The 20,661-nt window shown below is 41.6% G+C and overlaps 1 protein-coding gene across 1 annotated transcript in view; it reads right to left on the bottom strand.

Annotated features, from left to right (window-relative positions):
* Positions 1-20,661, bottom strand: part of ELMO1 (engulfment and cell motility 1) — a 427,005-nt gene that overhangs the window by 344,492 nt on the left and 61,852 nt on the right. Inside the window, exon 2 of the mRNA XM_020788158.3 lies at positions 1,444-1,593. Within this exon, the coding sequence (XP_020643817.2) occupies positions 1,444-1,521 (78 nt within the window). The 5' untranslated portion in view covers positions 1,522-1,593. The remainder of the gene's footprint in view (positions 1-1,443; positions 1,594-20,661) is intronic.

Genomic DNA, 20,661 nt, shown 5'->3' with positions numbered 1-20,661 from the left:
GAAAAAAATGTGGAGGGCTGTCATCATGTTCCTTAGGCCAACCAGGACCTGGGACAATAAGATCTCTGCTAATATAAAGGAGGAAGTGATGAACAGTTACATTTCTCAGGATACGCTATAACTACGGTGTGAACAAGAATTCAGAGTAAAGCTATAAATAATTTTATATTATTCTTGAAGGCTTTCACAGCTGGGATCTGATGGTCCTTTTCAGGAGATAGGGTGATGGTGGCGATCAGCGTGTTTTTGTTGTGGATGTATTGTTGTGATAAAAGCTGTTGTTTTGTTGTGACAAAAGCTGTTCTCACAGCTATAAATATTCAACTATCCAACAAACAGCAACAGAGCATGGACTGAGTTCTTACTCCGGTCCTCTGTAGATGCCGGCCACAGAGACTGGTGAAATGTCCAGAAGAACAACCTTCAGAACACAGCCAAAGAGCCCGAAAAACCCACAACAACCAATTTTATATTAAATTGACTTTAACTGTCAGCCTCCATTTCCCCCACTTTATGCCTATGTGGCGCTGAGCTGAAGACAGCACAAAGATGAACCCAGAATCAACTAAGGGACACCCAGAATCACGTCCAAGCTAGAATTTGTTACTACTCAGAGAAGATCACAGACCAAACTACAACCCTTCCCATTTATTAGGGCCCACTGGGCAGTTTGGACAGGTGGGGACAGTCCATAAAATCTGACAAGGTACCTGATATTACATAGCCAGAACACCAGCCAAGCACCTGTTTTATACCTACACTGGTGTGTGCAACCCAAAGCTGGAGGAAAACTCTCATTAGCAGCAATTAGCCACTGCCACTGATGCCATTTCCACTATGCCAGTGTAGCTATGCAACAGGACACTGGTGATGCTGCACATCTAATGCAAATTATTTTATTTCTAAAATATCACTCTTGTTTACCGTATTTTTCCATGTATAAGACTATACTTTTGTCTAAAATCTTTAGACTAAAAATTGAGGGTCGTCTTATAAACGGAAGTAAGCTGAGGAGAGAACACAAGTGGAGGGGAAAGCAGGGATCAAAGTGATTCTGCAGTGCTTTGATCCCTTCTCCCCTATACTTGCTAAGCCCCACTTAGATTTCTTGATTTGGGGTTAGAAACTTGGGGGGGTGTCTTATACATGGGGCGTCTTGTACACGGAAAAATACGGTATTTATAATCCAAGCATACACTTCATTACAAACATTACAATTTCGCTCAGTAAAATGCTGAGGAATGCATCCAAAATTCATGGCAAATGTTTCATTTACATAAGGGGAGGCTGGTAGTTCCATATTTATATTCAGGTTATCTAGACATGATCACAGAACCATAGAGTAATGGAGTTGGAAGGGGCCTTTAAATCCACAAATAATAGTAAAAGCCATCTGTATAAACATGCAGAGAGAAGAACAAATGCATTGAAACAGGCACTTACTTGATCAATTTCCATTAACTTCGGGAAGGCACCAGGCCATTCTATAGCTACTTTCACAATATCCGCAGGAGGCGGCATTTCTAGATGTCACAGTTTTTCAAAGGTAGCAAAACTGTATGTGCTGCAGAGTGTGGCTCTTTTCATTCACAGCTGGAGGGAGAGAAGAAAAAAAACCTCATTTAAACCAATTTCCAACAAAAACACATTGGTTTGCATAACTTGGCAGGTACAAAACTGTGTATGCTTGTGAAAGATGGCACATATTCACACACTAAAAGCTTCAAACAGCCAGCACTAATGCTGCACAGCATGCAACTAAAGAGTCTGCTCAAAAGATGGCTGAAGCAGCAGACTATACTGGTAACAACATTCATGCAGAAATTATCAGAAATTATCTGAAACTTAGAGAGAAATAATCTTTATTGCTAAAACAAGTCTGAATGAAAACTGAGTATTACATCCCAGGTTTTTTGGAGAGACAATGCAATCTATTAGATCTTCTTTTCTACTACTTTTCAAGAAACATGATTAACTACAAAGCTATGACCAGGAAACACTTTCTCTTCAGCTAAAGCAATGATCTTCTGCATTCACAAATACGGTAGGTCATTGCACTACAGCAACCACAGTTTTAGGAGAAAAGCAAAAAAAAAAAAAAAAGGACAGTGCTTATCACACAAAAAAAGTACAAATTGCATCACCCTCGTTGTTTAGAGGGAGATATGTACACAAGTTCCTTTTCTGATATAGAGGGAAAACACCTCAGGTTTGTACTAAGTGGGCAATCTATTCTAATTACTTGTGATGGGAAATAGATTAATACAGGAGCGCTACCATGTAGACTAACTGATACTACAGATAAGGTTTGTGTTTCTGTTTTGCTTTCTGAATGAAGGCCTGGGAAAATCCTGCTTAAAACCCTGAAGAGCAGCTACAAAACAATACTAGACTTGATGGGCACATATTATAACTTATTACAAAGTAGCTGGACAATATACAAGGTCCATCAGATTTTATTAAAAGACAATGTGTAGCCATCACTACAGAGGCAGACAGTATGACAACTTAATTTTCAGGTTTACCACTTACGGCCAAGTAATAGGAGCCTCCCTGACTCGCTTTTCAATTTCTACACCTTGCAAGTTTTAAAACCTGAATCACAATTTTGAAAGTTTGGGTTATGGTCATCCTTATGACAAATGCTACTTTACAAGATGATGGTGCCTGTTCAACATATAGGTAGAGGGATAAGCTGAAGATAACCAGGAAATAATTTGAATTCAACAATCCAATCGCCAGCTCTTTGATTTGACACCTGCCACACAGATGCTCTTCTGCTATAAAGAAGAAATCATTCAAAGAAATAATTAATATTTTTCCAAGCAGCAGAGCTTTAGCCTACTCCCATTTGCTAAAACAGCCTTATTCCATCAACTGCCATCCATCGACATTTCTGAATTCATGTTCACATAGGGCATACTAATCCTGCTTCACAAAAAATGTTAACTATAATTCTCCCCAGGAATAGTTTTTCTGGTAATCTTGTGTTCCACTGCTTTAGGTCACAGTTTACGGGGCGGGGGGAGGAGAGGGAGAGGGAGAGAGAGAGAGAGAGAGAGAGAGAGATTTTGCTTTTAACCAGCAGGCTGGTTCATGATTTACCCAGCAGGAATTTAAGGTGGATGAATCTGTTAACCCTACTAAATGGGCAGATCACTGTGCTACCAACCAACTGCCCTTTCTTTACTGGGATGCTACAATTCAACCCATTTTCAGCTCTTCTTTTTCATTTGCACCAGCTTTCCCAGTAAGTATGGCTTCAAACAGCAAAGACCACACAGAAAAGCTGCCCTATAGCCAGGCAATATCATTACTGATATTGTATTATAGCTGTTTGCTCCCCATTTTCCAAAAGAAACCTTGCAAAACAAGTAGCAATTACTTGTAATCAATTTCCTTTTCAATACCAAAGACATAAGTTACATTATAATTGTAACTTACCCAGAGTAAAATGGACTTTTTTTGCACAACTGTAACTTTTACTTTTAGAATTGGGGAGAGGGGCTTCCTAAGCAATGGAGGAATACTGCCAGCTGGTTCAAGTGCCAGCTCATCTTGTGTTTGCCACTGCCTCATGTTCTATTTATGAGGTGGATAGAAGGAAAATAAATTTCAAACAATGTTTGATGTGCTTTTTAAAGCAAATCAAAATTAACTATTTTGGTTTCTTCTGATTGTCATTCCGAAGGGGAATATAACTTCTCTATCAGAGTACAGTCATGCAGAAAATATTTAGGTAGGGATCACTCTTGAGACCAAGCCTTTCTCATTTCCTTCACTATCCCATGTAGCAGCTGATATAAAACAAGATTCAATAAATACAGAAATCAAAAATATGCAGTCTTTTATTATTAAATCTACAAAGTTGGACTTTTTTCCAGTCTTTTTTCCACTATTCTTATATAACAAGTTCATATCTCAAGAATGCAACCCACAAAATTCTGCCATCAGGCTCTCACCTTTAGACCATTCTTAAACAACAACAACCTTCCATTTTATAAATGTAGGCTATTATGCTTCTGTATCCACAATTCAAAACACCACAAAATGGCCCAGTATTATAATATACAATCATAACAATCTTAGAACTATGGAGCTGGTAGGAACACCATGGATCATCAAGACCTGCCTCTATCAAGAAGGCACAGTGGGGAATCAAACTTCCAACCAGATACCTAAACCACTGAGCTATCCATATCAGAAGCAGCAAAAAGGATGCCAAGTGTTACAAAGCAAAGAGCAGCTGAACGTTGACAACACCAATGGCAGCAGTCAAGATGATTGACAGGATACCCTTTTGTGCCATGACAATTGTTTTGCATTAGGGGGAGACCTGATTAACTGATGAATAAATAAGTCAGCTTCTGGGATTTTCCCTTGTTTGATGTCACTTTATGAACTCACTGTTCCAAGATGCTAGCAATGGATCATAGAGGCAACCAAGAAAGAAGATAAGGAAAACAAGTGCCCCCCCTCATAAAAAACAAAACACAAGTAGATCTTCTTGACTCGCTAGCCAGTGCTGGACTCCTGAGGTTAATTTAAGGAAAGGACAACTTCACACATAAAATGTAATTTAGTCATACACTAGAAATCAAAATGAAACTTATACTCATACTTAAGTTGATCCTGGATTTTCATCAAAATCAACAGAACTTGAGAGAATATGCTCTGAAGGATTGAAGCAGTGCTGTAAATCATACCACAATGCTGTTTTCACCAATCTAGCACATAAGACAAAACTCCTTGCCCACCCATGCAAGATATACGTTTGTCCTCTAAAACCAGGGTCTTCAACCCCCGGTCTGTGGCCTGGTACTGGGCCGTGGCCTTTGCAGGACCTGACTGCAGAGACAGATCTCCAGATGCGCTCTCTCTCTCTCTCTCTCTCTCTCTCTCTCTCTCTCTCTCTCTCTCTCTCTCACTCACACACACACACACACACACACACACACACACACACACACACGCTAAACCGGTCCATGATCGGAAAAGGTTGGGGACCACTGCTCTAAAACACACATGGAAACATATTTGTTTTTATACTGGCTCCATATGATAATTAGAGAACAGCAAACCTCTGGGGCTGCCTCCTCTTATTCCTCCAAGATTTTCTGAGATCTGCAGTCAATTTGTCCTAGCTCCTGTCTTATCACTGCAACCCTGTTTTCTTCCTTTTTAAAGCCCCACATCATCTCCATTAGGTGGAATGCACAGGGATAGAATGACATAAAGAGTTACCATCCCCATCCCTGTCTCTCACTCTCTTCCACAAATTGTCTTATAGATGCAGTCATGGATAGAATTCTGTTCACAGCCTGTTAGCTTCCTCTGCAACAGTTGATGCACAGAAAAGCAACGAGCTATGTTAGTCATCAAAACTGGCATATGACTGAGCAACATACAGATATGCTCTGCTCTTGGAGTCAGGAATACAGATTACATCAGCATGGGAGGTTGTTAATATGATTGGCTCTCTTTGGGGGGGACTCAGAATTTAAGAGTCACAAGTTTAACATGCTAAGCACATCTAATTCTGAAAATTAAGCAAGACATACAGCATTTATAATTTTGCAAGACGTTTACGCAACTATAAAAGTATGCATTACACATGATCTTGAAGTTTGGCAAAAAAAAAATTAGAAGCTGGGGTGCCAGAAAAAGTTTTTAAAACCAAGATAAATTACTCTATTGCAGTGCAAGCTCTGAGACATAATGACAGTACATTATGCATTTTTGTCAAAAACCATGGTGAATATCAAGCACAATGCAGCACTTAGTAGGACATCCTACTGTGCTATAGTAATTAACTTGCAAGCTAGAAGAGTCAGAATGATCCCCGATACAAGCCATTAAGGGAAAATGCACCAGAGTTCTGCTTATCACTAAAGCTCTGGGAAAGTGATTCAGATACCACTAATATATGAATACTCATTTCTCAATTTATTTGTGGGATATACCTGTATACTCATTTACTATAACTCTGCTTTTATTTAAATAAGGCTATATTCAATATAAATGAAATATTCTCTCTGTCTCTACAGAAAGCTGACCGCATACATATAAAATACATATGCCATTTGCCCCAGGAAGGAGGTGTTGCTAATGTCTAAAGATGTGCACGGTGAATCTTTCCTTCTGATTTAATTTTGGGTTCCTTCAGGGTGTGCTTCCTTCACTATCACATTTTTTGCATACCACTCCTCTCATTTAACATGAAATAAGTCCCCACTTTCAGGTAATTTCATTTCATTTCCCCTCATTCATGTTTCTTGCTGCTAGTAAAAAAAAGGGGGGGGGAAGGAGGGGAAAACAAACACTCTAAAGAATTCATAAAAATTAACCCCAAAAGCAGAGGCAAGGTAACAGAGAATCAATCTACTGTATTTCAAAAACAGGCAGTAATACAACCAACAAACACTACCATCAAACAAAACATTTCCTTATCCAAAAAGCCCAGCAAAATATACATCTTTAAAGAAAAGGCAGTAGATTTTAAAAATTAGTCAAAGAGAAAAAACACCCACATACACAGGGGGGATAGCAAAACAAAACACACACACAGCCCCCTCTGCCAAAAACCAAGAAAAGGAAGCAAGCAAATAAAGGCAAAACATTCAATCAAAGCCTACTACATAGAAAAAATGACTAGATTATAGCATAGCAGCAGATAGGCAGCAAAAATAGTCCAAGAATGGAAAGAACCAGAGAGCCAAAAGAATCTCCAGAGAAATCAAGTGAGAGGATTAAAAAAATTTATAATCTCAAGGAAGTGGGAAAAGCTCCAGGAGACAAAGGAGCAAGCAGCCAGGGAGCACAAGATGCCTCGTGGCGCAGTGGTTAAAACGCTGTATTGCAGCTAAAACTGTGCTCACGACCTGGGGTTCAAATCCCAGGTAGCCGGCTCAAGGTTGACTCAGCCTTCCATCCTTCCGAGGTCAGTAAAATGAGTACCCAGCTTGCTGGGGGGGCAATGTGTAGCCTGTATAATTAAAATTGTAAATCGCCCGGAGAGTGCTTGTAGCGCTATGGGGTGGTATATAAGTCCAAAAAAAAATGTATGGCACTAGGAGTTTATACACACTCAAGGATGACTGAAACAAAGAAATATAACTCCTATTGGGTTTCAACCAATCCAGACCCTGTTACAACTTCCCACTGGTCCCTGAATGTTCTGATTGACTGCTGACAACACCAAACATGACACTACTGGATAAAAAAATTGCTGGACCATTTGACGCTATGGGGTGAAAGAAAGGTTAAATGAAAGATCAAAATAAGTGGAAAAACAAAAATGTCATGAGCTTCTCTTTCTTTAACACTAAGCATCTGTGTTTAGGTGGCTGTGGCGCTCGACCTTGTTGACCCTGTTTACTGGGCCCCCACAAAGGCTCACACCCTTTTCTCTTTTAGCTGCCACCAGGTATTATACTCCTAATGCCGATTATGTATGTTGCACACGTGTGCTACCAAAGCTAAGGTTTATTGAACTTAGGAATCAGAGGTTTAATTAACAAATATTTGTTTATTGTCAAGTAAATCACAAAGGTAAATGAACTGTATCAGGTATTAACAAGCATTTGATTATGTATGGGGTTCCAAGTACTTTTATTCCGAACTACTATTTACTTTTAATCAATATTTATCTTATAGTACTTATAATTTCATTCCTGCTTGTTCAATATATATTAACCTTCTCAATTCACTTTCCTAAATCTCTCAGCTCAATTCACTAACCCTCTTCTCTCCTAAACCCTAACTGCCATTTCGCATCTCCAACTGTCTAACTGTCTGTCTTCAACTGTCCTCTTGGTTCCGCCCCTCCTGTCTTCTCATTGGCTCCTCCTCTTGACCTTCCACTGATGGACAGGCCTGACGTGGGTGTTCCGCTACAGAGGCCCTCTTTCAGGAATCAACTAAACAACATTTAAAAAAGAGCCTCTCTTGTGTTTTTTTCCTTTTGTTAAACCATGAAAAAAAATCTTTGCTAAGAACATAATATGAAAACAACAGAGTCCTGTGATGCCTTAAAGATTAAGAAGTTTGATTTCCCATACGTTTTGTGGAGTGTAGCTTACTTCTTCCGAAGAATGATAGTGTAGCTTTAGTGGACAGACATTTATATAGCAACGGGCTGGACAGGAGCACAAAATGTAATGGAAACCAACGTATTCAGCACAATGATTGTTGATCAGTGGCCCTTAAGGGTTATTAACAATCCTTGGGGATGGTGGAAATTTTAATGGGAGTTGTTAAGAGTCATAATTTGTAAAATGCATTTTTTTTATTTTGCTTAAAGTTTAAAGGGAAAAAAATGAGGCATACATGTGGAGAGAAGAAAAAAAATGCTAAAATAAAGAACTCAGAACAAATTATCTAAATTTAAAAAGATGAGGAGGACCAGAAATGGAAAAACAATGCTAACAGTTTCATTCAAAACACCCTAATGTTCCCCCCCAAAAAAAGAATATAGCCATGCAGTAGCCATCTATATGACACATGCACAAACACCGAAAGAGATACAATTTCTTCAGTGTTTTGGTTAACAAAGAGTGGGTATCTATCCTTCCAGTGTTGTATTATCAATTGTTTAGTTGCCATAAGAGAGCTGAGGATACATTTCCTTTTATTCCTGATTAATTTCCATGAAACAATTAGTGTAACAAAATACATATGTCGACAAAATTGAAGGACTGCTCCACTACAAAATTAATATGCATAATACTGTAATGTCACCCAGAAAGAACTGTAACTAGACATAGAAATTAGTAGGCATCCTTCAGTCTCGGGAGACTATGGTAATATGCTCTGAATAGAGGTCTTGGAACAGCGTCTAGTGTGGCTGAAAATGCCAATACAAGAGTGACAATCCCTTCTATACTGAAGACAAATACAATCTGTCCCCTGTCCAGCTCCCTGATTTTGCTGGTTTCGGGACTGCCTCTCTGCCTCGGCCTACTGAACAAGTGCCTCTTCAAATTGGGAGAGACCAGCCTGAACACTCAGATGTCAAGATTTCCCATCTGTCAAGGTCCATTCCTAAGGCCTTCAGATCCCACTTGCAGCTATCCTTATATCACAGCTGTAGTCTCCCTCTGGGGAGCTTTCCCTGCACTAATTCTCCATACAGGAGATCTTTTGGAATCTGACCACCAGCCATTCTCACAACATGCCCAAGCCAACGTAGACATTGCTGTTTCAGTAATTGTTCTGTTGTTTAGTCGTTTAGTCATGTCCGACTCTTTGTGACCCCATGGACCAAAGCATGCCAGGCCCTCCTGTCTTCCACTGCCTCCTGGAGTTTGATCAAATTCATGTTGGTAGCTTTGATGACACTGTCCAACCATCTTGTCCTCTTGCCTTCACACTTTCCCGACATCAGCGAGTCTTCACTTCTCATGAGATGTCCAAAGTATTGGAGCCTCAGCTTCAGGATCTGTCCTTCCAGTGAGCACTCAGGGTTGATTTCCTTTAGAATGGATAGGTTTGTTCTCCTTGCAGTCCAGGGGACTCTCAAGAGCCTCCTCCAGCACCACAACTCAAAAGCATCAATTCTTCGGCGGTCAGCCTTCTTTAGGGTCCAGCTCTTACTTCCATACATCCCTACTGGAAAAACCATAGCTTTGACTATGCCAACCTTTGTCAGCAAGGTGATGGTCTCTGCTTATTAAGATGCTGTCTAGGTTTGTCATCGCTTTCCTCCCAAGAAGCAGGTGTCTTTTAATTTCGGGGCTGCTGTTACCATCTGCAGTTATCATGGAGCCCAAGACAGTAAAATCTGTCACTGTCTCTATATCTTCCATATGCCTCCAAATATATCCTATACTTATTCTCTTTTCAAAGTCCATCAGAGGTGAAGTCATAATTTTCTGATTTTTTTAGTTGCAGGCTTCATTTGGATTGGTGATTCAACCAAGGCATAGAAAATCTTTAACAATTTCAATATCTTCATTGTCAACACTAATGTTATACTGTACTGTATAATTCTTCTCTAGCCTCTATTGGAATCTTAATCATTAACAGAAATGCTGCTTTTGCAGCTTCTTTAATCTTCCACAGGAGTCACTTCAAGTGACAATTTTCTGACAGTAAGACAGTATCATCTGTTTATCTTCAGATGGTATCTACAAGGAGTTCAGACTAAGAACTTCTTGCAGATACTGTCACTGTCAAATACTGCAGGATTTCCTCCACTTATAAAATAGGTGAATTCAAAGTATTTTTAACTGATCGCATGGGACAAAGTATGAATCAAATTGGTCCAGTCTTCTTTGCTCCCAAAATAGATTCTTTTTTCTCTGCCACTGGATTAATTCTACTTTTTTCTTACTGGAACAAATTCCAACAGGTTTTTTCCCCATGGAGCCAATTCTTGAAAAGATGAGGGCATTCTGTAGGCAATGTTTCAGTGACATAGGCAGTTAGGAGCATAATATTGAGACCTGGAGACAGACATGCAAAAGCAAACCAGCACTTCTCTTTTTTTAACAGCTTCCCCACGGGCTTTCTTGTTTGTTTGTTTGCTTTGTAACAGCTTCTGAAATTCTCCCATCAACAAGATATGGAAATAAGTGATGGGGGAAGGAAAATCTTAAAGCAGTTCCTATGAACTGCAATTCAAAGGCTTTTCATCTGCTTCTGTAGCCAATCAAATAGGAGAGAATCAAATGCAACTTCACAGTGAAAGAATGCAAGTTAATAAGCATTTCCCTCACTCTGTAGTTGCACCCTGAGTTACTGCAAACACTATATCACAATGCCTACATGATAAAGTAGTTGGAAAAAACCAACCTGAGGAAGTAACCAAATGAAGAGGCCACAAATGGAAAACACCCTTCCATAAAACCTTTAAGTGCCTTTTAATATTCTTAGTTTCACTGCATAATTTTCTACTCCTCCAAGAAACTGCACTCAAGAGAAATCAGTTCGCTTAACACAGTCATGTGAAGGTTCACACAGCATGCAACATTTCAAAATAAAGAATTCATTGATTTCTAGGGGACTGGCACCTTTAAAAGGAGAAGTAAAGCAAAAACGCTGTAATTTTGCAAAGAAACTGGCAACACTCCAAATAGAAACATGCAAGTTGTGAAGTTGTTTCCTTCACATTTTAGGACTTATTTTTACATGTAAAAAATTCAACTGTTAAAACAAGAAATATGTGTTCAGTTTGCAGCCAGGTATTTTATACAGAACAGAAACCGAAATGTGACATTATCTGTTTTCCCTCATATGATTACCACTTTTCACAGATGGAACATAGGTGGACAGGTCACCACATACAGGAAGCATAATTTTTTTCAAACATTTGCAGGTTTTTTATTATCAGCAAACACAGTAGCACACTACTCCTGGTTTCTAAAACTCATTGGTTGTCTAAAACCTGAGACTAAGAACTTCACTGTTAGTGAGATTAGAAATTCTCCCTATTTGGCTCCCACAAAATTTACTCGATCCTAGGTTTCAAAAAAAAATCTTCATGCATCTGGCAATTGTAACAATACCTGTTGAGCTAAAAAATAAAACTAGCAAAATTTGAAGGAAAACCCTTAAAAAGAAAAGTTACTTACCTATAACTCTGTTTCTTCGAGTGGTCCTCTGTGAATTCACACTAATGGGTTAATCTGCGCTCGAGCAGAGCAACTTCAGAAACTTTCACAGCTTTAAGCACTTAATGCTGGGACCTCCCCTACACCTGGCTATATAACTCCACCCCCGGCACCCAGTGCCTCAGTTCTAAGGAACTGACCACTGCTGCCCAGCATGCCATGGCACACGTGACTGACAGCGGGGAGGAGGGCAGGTACGTGTGAATTCACAGATGACCACTCGAAGAACCAGAGTTACAGCTAAGTAACTTTTCTTTCTCCTTCGTGGCCTCTGTGAATACACACTAATGGGTGACTGGCAAGCTGACTAACCAGAAGGAGGGATGTCACGAAAGTGCAGAAGCCAGGACAGCTCGACCTACGGCAGCCTGAGCCTTTGGCCGGACATCCAGGCAGTGGTGCAAGGTGAAGATAGACGGGGTACCACATGTGGCAGCACGGCAGACATCCGCAGTGTCCACTCCACGGAGAAAGGCCGTTGAGGATGCTACAACTTTAGTAGAGTAAGCTCTCACTGACTTTAGAAGAGGAGTCTCTGCCAAATCATAGGGAAGACGGATGGTCTTGACTATTCAAGTAGAGATGGTCTGAGAGGAAGCCGGTGCTCCAAAGGAGGAGCCAGCATAGGTGACAAAGAGATGTTTAGAGGACAAAAAGTGGTCATGCTATGCACATAATGCGACAGGGCACGCTTCACGTCTAGAGTGTGCAGAGCTGTCTCTAGCGGTGAAGATGGTGTGGGAAAGAAAACAGGAAGGACAGTTGGCTGGTTCAAATGGAAGGCAGAAAATACATTAGGTAAGAAGGTAAGGTTGGGCCATAAGGTTACTTTGCAGAAAGGAGGATCTGCTCTTAGTGTAGCCTGTCCTCCAGCCCTGCAAGCTAAGGATACCACCAGGAGAAAGGCAGTTTTGAGATTTAGCAAGCGGAGCGACGCTGCCACCAAGAGCTTGAAGGGAGGCCTCATAACCCACCAAAGAATTGATTGGAGAAACCACTGAGATGTTAGTGGTCTATAAGCAGGGCGCATATTCTCCAGGCCTCAGAGAAACAGCTTGCAGGGAGTACGGGCCAGTCCCAGGCAAAACGGTTGAAGGAGAAACTGAAGGAATGCGTCCAGAGACATTGGCCTAGTAGGCAAATGTCGTCTTGATGCAAAGTGACAGAACGCCTACCCATTATAAGAGTATATGGTAGAAGGTTTGCAAGCATGATTGAGCATGTCTGTTACTGTCGGGGAAGACTCCAAGCCAACAGGCGGAGGGACTCGAGGACCAGATGAAATATCTGACCTCAGTCAGTAGATGAGGGACCAGCTGCAGCGTGATGTATTCCACAGCTCACAGGAGCAGGATCGAGAACCATGGCTAGCGAAGTGACCAAGCATGATGTTTGCACACTCATGTTGGACTCGAAGAAGGGGGAAAGGTGGAAACATGTAGAGGAGGTCCTGTGACCAACTCGTCAGGAAGGCGTCCCCTAGGGAGTTGCAACCGATGACGGCTCAGGAGCCGAACATGGCACACTTCTTGTTCGTCCAAGATGCGAAAGCTTCTATGTCTCGAGTCCCCCATCAACAACAGAGCCAATGAAAGATGGTATCATCGAGAGCCTGCTCGTGAGAGCAGAACTGTAGTCTGCTGAGATGGACTGCCACAGAATTGTTCTAGTTTGCCAATATATAGCCACCGGATAAATTTGGCAAGCATAACACCATTCTGAAAGGTCGATGGTGTGAAAAAGAAGGCGTAACGAGTGAGTGCCACCCTGCTTGTGTATATAAAATGCAGTGGTATTGTTTGATGCGACCTGGACCACCCGACCCCGGAGTAGGGGCTCAGAGGCCCGAAAGGCCTTGGTGTTTGCCAGGAGTTTCAGCACAATGATATGAAGGCCGGGTACTATCGTGGACCAGCAGCGAAGGGAAACATGGTGGTTTAGACAAACCCCTGCTGCCTGGTGGGCTGCCGTCCACCACTGACTGAACCAACTGGGTCAAGAGACCAAAGGGCCACCCTATCCATAAGTTGGGGAAGATCTCCACCAGTCCAGTTGTGCAGCGAGTTCCGGAGTCACCTGGAGCAACATGGATGGGTGGTAACAAGAAATCTGAAAGCGTGAGAGAAACCAGGCTTGAAGGGACCACATCCTTAATCGAGCATGCTGTCCCACAGCTGTGGTAGATGCCATCAGCCTCAGAAGTCACTGGACCTATAGGAAAGGGAACCAAATGCCTGAAGAAAAGGAGCATAACAAATTATGCATTTTCACATACTTGCTATGAGGGGGGGAAAAGCCTGCTTCAAGAAAGCATCCAAAGTTGCATTAATACAATCTACACATTGTGTAGGTTGCAAAATCGACTTCTCTATGTTGACCTTTAGTCCTGACGCTGACAAAAGAGACAGTGTCAAGGACATGTGTTTACAAGCTTGTGACTTGGACTCAGCGACCAGGAGCCAGTTATCCAAATAAGGGTAAACAGTGATTCCCCCAACTGAAACTCTGAGAAAGTGTTCATAGTCTGACCGGATGCCAGCATGAAAATGAGCATCTCATAGTAAGCCAACTCCCTGGATGTAACATGTGAATAACAGAGTCCAAGGAAGCCATACAGAGTCTACGTAGAGTAATAAAAGAATTCAGGCATCCAAAATCAAGGATGGTCCAGAGGCCTCCATCCTTCGGGGGGGGTTGGGGTGGCCTTAACATGGCCTATGACAGGGGGTACATTGAATGCAGTGGCATAGGCGGTAGCTATGATAGAGAGTACGGAAATGTTAGACGTGAAGGAACACCAATTGGAAAGACGAGGGGTCAAACGGACTGATTGGTCAACAACAGAGAAGTCAGGTGCAGTAGAGAGACCACTCTGCTTTGCGGTCCTGCCTGCGGTTTTGTTGGTCAGGGCACTGCCTGCCCACATGCCTAGGGGGTGGCAGCTGGTAACTTTGGGGTTGAGACCTTTGACATTCCTGGGATGCCCTAGGCTGGGGGGAACATCTCCAGGTACTTGCAGTTGTTACTCTGCAAATGACCGTGCCACCTTCCAGAGCCTGAGCAGGCTACCAAAAATAACATCAGTTTTCCGACCAAAAAGCCCTACACCAACAAGGTTTAAGGCATGTTGAGCAGCAATGCACTCGTAACGTGCCCGCCCCGTTGCCTCCTAGTGATATGGGAGGCCTTAACTGTAAAAGGTGCTCAGGAGTTACCCACAGAATTGGCAATGCCAAATTCAGTAAGTGGTGATGATAAGCACCCATGGCAGAGGAGTAGTTGGCTACATGGTGGCCAGAAAATAAAAATGCTGACCAAAGAACTCCTTATCGGTTAACGGTAAAGGAGGGTGACTAACTGAGGCAACTGATATGGGAGTAGGAAGATTGATTGGAAATCTTCCTCCCCTTTCTGACTCTTGTGAGTCCCAGCTGAATAAGGTAAGTCCTTCTGACGATTAGCATGAGCCTAACCAAGGTGGGACGTGGTGGCGCTGCGGGCTAAAACGCAGAAGCCTGTGCTGCAGGGTCAGAAGACCAGCAGTCGTAAGATTGAATCCACGTGACGGAGTGAGCACCCGTCGCTTATCCCAGCTCCCGCCAACCTAGCGGTTCGAAAGCATGCAAATGCAAGTAGATCAATAGGGACCACCTTGGTGGAAAGGTAACAGCGTTCCGTGTCTAAGTCGCACTGGCCATGTGACCACGGAAGATTGTCTTTGGACAAAACGCTGGCTCTATGGCTTGGAAACGGGGATGAGCACCGCCCCCTAGAGTCGAACACGACTGGACAAAAATTGTCAAGGAGAACCTTTACCTTTACCTTTTAACCAAGCTCAGTCTCAATACAGTTGCCGGGATAGAGAAGGCTGTAAGGGTTAACAGCGTGTTAGGTCGAACCCACAGACACTTTGCTGCCGGAGCCGAGTTCGAGAGAGCACTACACCTTTGAGGCACAGGTGGAAGCACAAAGCACTCCTCAGCCCGTGGCTCAGAACAGTGCCAGGTTGAGTGGGGCATCGGTGGTGGCGGAAAAGGCTCACAGCTCCTGTACCGGATAAAAGGGACTGGTCTTGCATGAACTTGTCGGCATAACAGGACCCTCCTGAGGAAAATTACTCAGGTCTACCTGACAGTAGCAGGGTTCTGGGGTTGACTCCTATAAGTCCTTTCCCAATGAGCCTATGCAGGCACCAGCGGCTAAGGTGGGGCAGCAGGCTACTGTGTGAACAAGCCCACTGATAAAAGAGGGCTGATTGTGTCAAATTATGAGCCATCAAACAGGTGTTACCCAGACAGGAATATCACTGAGTAGCAGGGCTAGCAGTGGGAGCTGCAGCCCCCCCCCTTTTAAAGGCAAAGCTAGGGCTGCCAAATGTTGCCAGAATGCTCTTGCTTTGGCACCAAGCTGATTTTGGAAATAAAAGCAGTGTTAAGGAGCCCATTGATAAATGAGGGCTGTTTTATGCCAAACCACCAAAAGGTGTTACCCCAGTCAGGCATATCACTGACAGGTAGGGCTGGCAGCGGGAGCTGAAGGGGGCCTATTTTATCCCCAAAGGCAAAACCAAGGCTTACCGTATGTTGCCAGAACATCTACAGACTCGGCGCGCAGCTTTCTCCAGAATTAGCAGCTGTATGAATGAGCCGATGATGCAAGAGGGCTGTTCCACGCCAACCTCCAAAGAGGCTTTACCCCAGTCAGGAGAATCACTGACAGGTGGGGACGGCGGCTGGTGCTGCAGGGTGCCTTTTCCAAGGGCAAAGCTCAGATGCTGTCCTCTTCTTTCTTGACATGTAAACAGGTGGATAGCTGTTGCTCTTGAGCCTGCAGGTAACCTTGCTAAGGTAGAAGAGACCTTATTTCTTTAAGAGAAAAGCCCTGAGGGCTCTAAAGCCAGCTTTGTAAAGCTTTTACAAAGAACACCTAACGCTGGCTAGTGCTCTCCCCCCCCCCCCCCCCCCACAGAAGAAACAACTTTTTAGTGAAGAAAGAACAAGACACAGTCAAAGAAAAGAAAGGAAAGGAATAGAATTGTTTTTACTTGCGAAGTTCCGAACTAAGCTGCTGCTACAGCGGCGGTCAAAAAAAGAAATGAGGCACTAGTGCTGGGGGCGGAGTTATATAGCCAGGTGTAGGGGAGGACCCGGCACTAAGTGCTTAAAGCTGTGGAAGTTTCCGAGAATGTTCTGTTCCAGCACAGTTCAACCCATTAGTGTGTATTCACAGAGGCCACAAAGGAGAATAATGAATTATCTAAATTGCCAGCTGAAAAGGAGCCATACTATAATGACAGAAAGGCAACTACATGAATTAAAAAGATGTTGTTGCCAGACTGTCTTTCTTCCCCCTTTTCTTCCTTGTAGACCCCATGACTGTTTACATGCAGCTATAGATGAACACTAGCAAACAGGTCTGATCCCTCTTCCCACCTCAGAACAAGAATGCGTACACCACCAGCAGTATGTTCCATAATTGTGCTGTAAGAAACTCCCTTAATAAAGTAAAACATATACTGTATATTAAATTATGAATTGCTTCTTCAGTTATACAAACTATGTCATGACAGGGGCAGAATATTTGTTTGTTCCTTTGTTATCGCACGCGCATATACACACATACTGCTCATCTAGTGGCAAACTACTACTTTCAGCACTTTACAAACAGTACTTTACAAACATGGAGCATAAACACAAACCCACCTTCCACCCAGCCAGCCCAAGATGAACAATAATAATAAAACCTCCCATATTTTGGGGGGAGTTCTCATGATGGCAACAATGAAACCCAAACAGAATCAAAATACAATATAAATATTTCCAACATATGGCAAAGTATTTTGAGCAGGGTGGATGTGATTTAAGTTACAATTTAAACCACTATTCAGAAACCTTGTGACTTCCTCCACACACAAATGTGCAGCCTTCTTTGACGTAACCCTAATATGTATATTTTCTCCTTTCCCAGATTGACTCCACCTCCAGTAAGGAGGTGTTCATGGACATTTTCACTTATTGAAAATGGCAGTTGGGCATGGATTTTTTTAAAAAAATATGTACTGTATTGCGAAAAGCTAAGGGCATAGTAACTGAAGGTGTACTTCCAAGGGAATCTACTCAAATCTACTTTGTTTCTTTCCAAGTGGGTGTAGCTTCAGAGAGAGGGGTAAGGAGGTAAGGATTTCTCTTTGTCCATACTAAGATGCAGAGGTACAATACCTAGATCTGTCACTCAAAAGGAATTAGTATTATTCAAGGAAACTGTTGAAAGCAACCATGAAGATTTTAATAAGATACCAAGGAATTTCCAAAATTATGTCACACTGAGCAAGGGAGCTTTATTAAGTTAGAAAATAGGGCTGATCCCTTCTGCTAGTTCTCATTTTATATACTGCTGTTAACCACCTTTGGAAACACAAATCCAGTTTGAAAAGTGCATATTTTTCTAAGATCTACTGGATGGAGTACTGGGGAGACAGAAAAATTACCTAAATAATCTATACAGAAACTTACGAAGCTTTTCTAAAATTGAGGTCTTAGGCAATAAACTGATGGAACCAATTTCAAAAACATTCATACAAAACAGTATATTGTCTGGTAATTTAGATTCAGAATTTATAATCCCTGTTTCATAATCAGATCATTGTACTGTAACACATTTTAAATTAAAACTATCATTACATAGGGTTTTTAAGAGAGCAATTTAACAACTTTAGAAGTCAAATTTAAAATTTAAAAGCCCAGATTTTTTTTTCTTAAAAAATACCGTTTCTCTGAAAATAAGACAGGGTCTTATATTAATTTTTGCTCCAAAAATGCATTAGGGCTTATTTTCAGGGGATTTTTTTTCATGTACAACAATCTACATTTATTCAAATACAGTCATGTCATCTTCTTCTGGTTGCTGCACAATGGTGGAGGGCAGGGTTCCACATAACTGGGGCTTATTTTGGGGTTATGGCTTATATTAGGAGGATATTGAAAAATCATACTAGGACTTATTTTCAGGTTAGGTCTTATTTTCGGGGAAACAGGGTAACTGATTTTTTTAATCACTCCTGGGCTTGGAATGCCAGAAAAGTATATGCAGAAAACCTAAGAATGGGAGAAGGCACATCCAAACAACTAGTTCACTTTACAGAAGCAGTAAGTTATCCACAGTTAAGACATTACTCCTATGTATATTTGCTTAGCAATAAGCACAGAGCAGTAAGAACTTGCTATTTGGTTTTATTAATGAGAATGAAGCCCTAATACAAGTATTGTGCCTGACAACATGGGGAATGAAATGGTTTGTGGGGAAGCAAGTAAGCCCCACCCCCATATATCTGCCCCATCCAAAAGGGATAAGGCAAAGTTCCTGATCACAGGAAGTTGGAGCATATATACATACTGCTTTGCAGACCTTTATTGGATTTTAAACTAGGATAAAAGCAGTACAGAAATAAAATAAAATAAAATAAAATAACAAGGGGATGCATAAGGGGACAGTCTCATTGGCCTAGATCTCAACAGAAAATCTCTCATAAATGCACTTCCTAGTTTTCCTACAGGGACCCAAGTGTTTGGAACCATCCCCTTTCACTTGAGTTTTCAAGCAGGGTGGGGGTGGGGGTGGGGGTGGGGAGGGGAGCAGGCACTGCCCTTGTCTGTCATATATTTGAAATCCCAAGGAAAATAACTACAAGAAGGGCTATACATATTGTACAATCCTATCCAAATTTGTACCAAAATATGCCCCAATGAGTTCAATAAGATTAACACCCAGATAAATAAGCATATGATTGAAACTTAAAGGCCTTCTACATTCAGATCACATACCATCCCCTTACAGGGGGATGTTGATTTTCTAATCAACATTTTGCTGATCAAAAAATCAACAAAATGTTCTTTGTTACAGAACACAAACATGTGGTACCAGATCACACAGAGTACCAATTGTATCTCTTCATTGTTCCTGTTTGTTTTTAAAACTGTCTGCCATTGCTAGTGTGCCCAATTATGGTAACAAATTAGCTCATAAATCCATTTATAGGATATTAGGCTATTCTACATACATAAACTATAGCCCCATTTTCAATAATCTTTTGGGGGCAACAGGGAATTTTTGGATGTTCACATTTGGATAGTGCTGTTTGTGAGGTTTATTTTAACTTGGTCTTGCAGACCAATGGCAGTTCAGAGAGATTTAGACTTCATCTCTTATTAAAACAAAACCACATGCTTGATCTCCAACCCACTTCATTATATAGATGTTTTTGTTTTTTGATATTATAACACCTAATGTAAAACAGAATTTCAGGAAAAAAAATAAGTTATCAAACAGTTTCTGACTTCTATATATTAAACTACAGTTTTCTGAGTCTCAGACTCTTTCATAAGTTCAAACATTCATTATATCTTAACATTTTAAATTTCTCAGCACAATATGGAATACTGCCTTTTTATATAGTGCATTGCTGGCACTGCTTCATGTAGATGACTAAGGCAGATGTCACTCAATTAAAATGCCAATTGTACTTTGAAGTCATAAAAAAGTACCTTTCCTTTTAAAAAGGTCAGAGGTTAGAGGTTCAAGTGCTCAATCTTGAACACAAAACATCCTTAATTCAAGCATCAATCCATGCTCTTTAAAGTGTAAGCTTTTATATTATAAATGTTTTTCCCAGCTGAGACCTCTCTCCCCACCATAATTCAAATCAGGCTTAAGGTCAAGAATACAGCTTTATCTTTTCAATCAAATCCCATCCCAGAAACCAGCATTAGTTGTACACTAGGAAGGTCTGCTCCAGTTCTCATTCTCTGATGTCTTCAGCAGCTCACATATTGATTTCTCTCAAGACTGAAAAGCAGAGTTTTGAAAGAAGAACAGTAGTTTTGAACGGCACAAAGCAGGACTCTGTTATTTTTAGCTACTGCTATCCTATGTTGCAGTCACAGGCAGTTTTCTTGGTATGTACTGGTGGCGCTGTGGGCTAAACCGCAGAAGCCTGTGCTGCAGGGTCAGAAGACCAAGCAGTCGTAAGATCGAATCCACGCGACGGAGTGAG

This window comes from Pogona vitticeps, chromosome 6 (assembly GCF_051106095.1).
Source record: "Pogona vitticeps strain Pit_001003342236 chromosome 6, PviZW2.1, whole genome shotgun sequence".
NCBI classification, from domain to species: Eukaryota; Metazoa; Chordata; class Lepidosauria; order Squamata; family Agamidae; genus Pogona; species Pogona vitticeps.
Note: the sequence above shows the minus strand (reverse complement) of the source record. Positions and strands in the feature narration are given on the sequence as shown.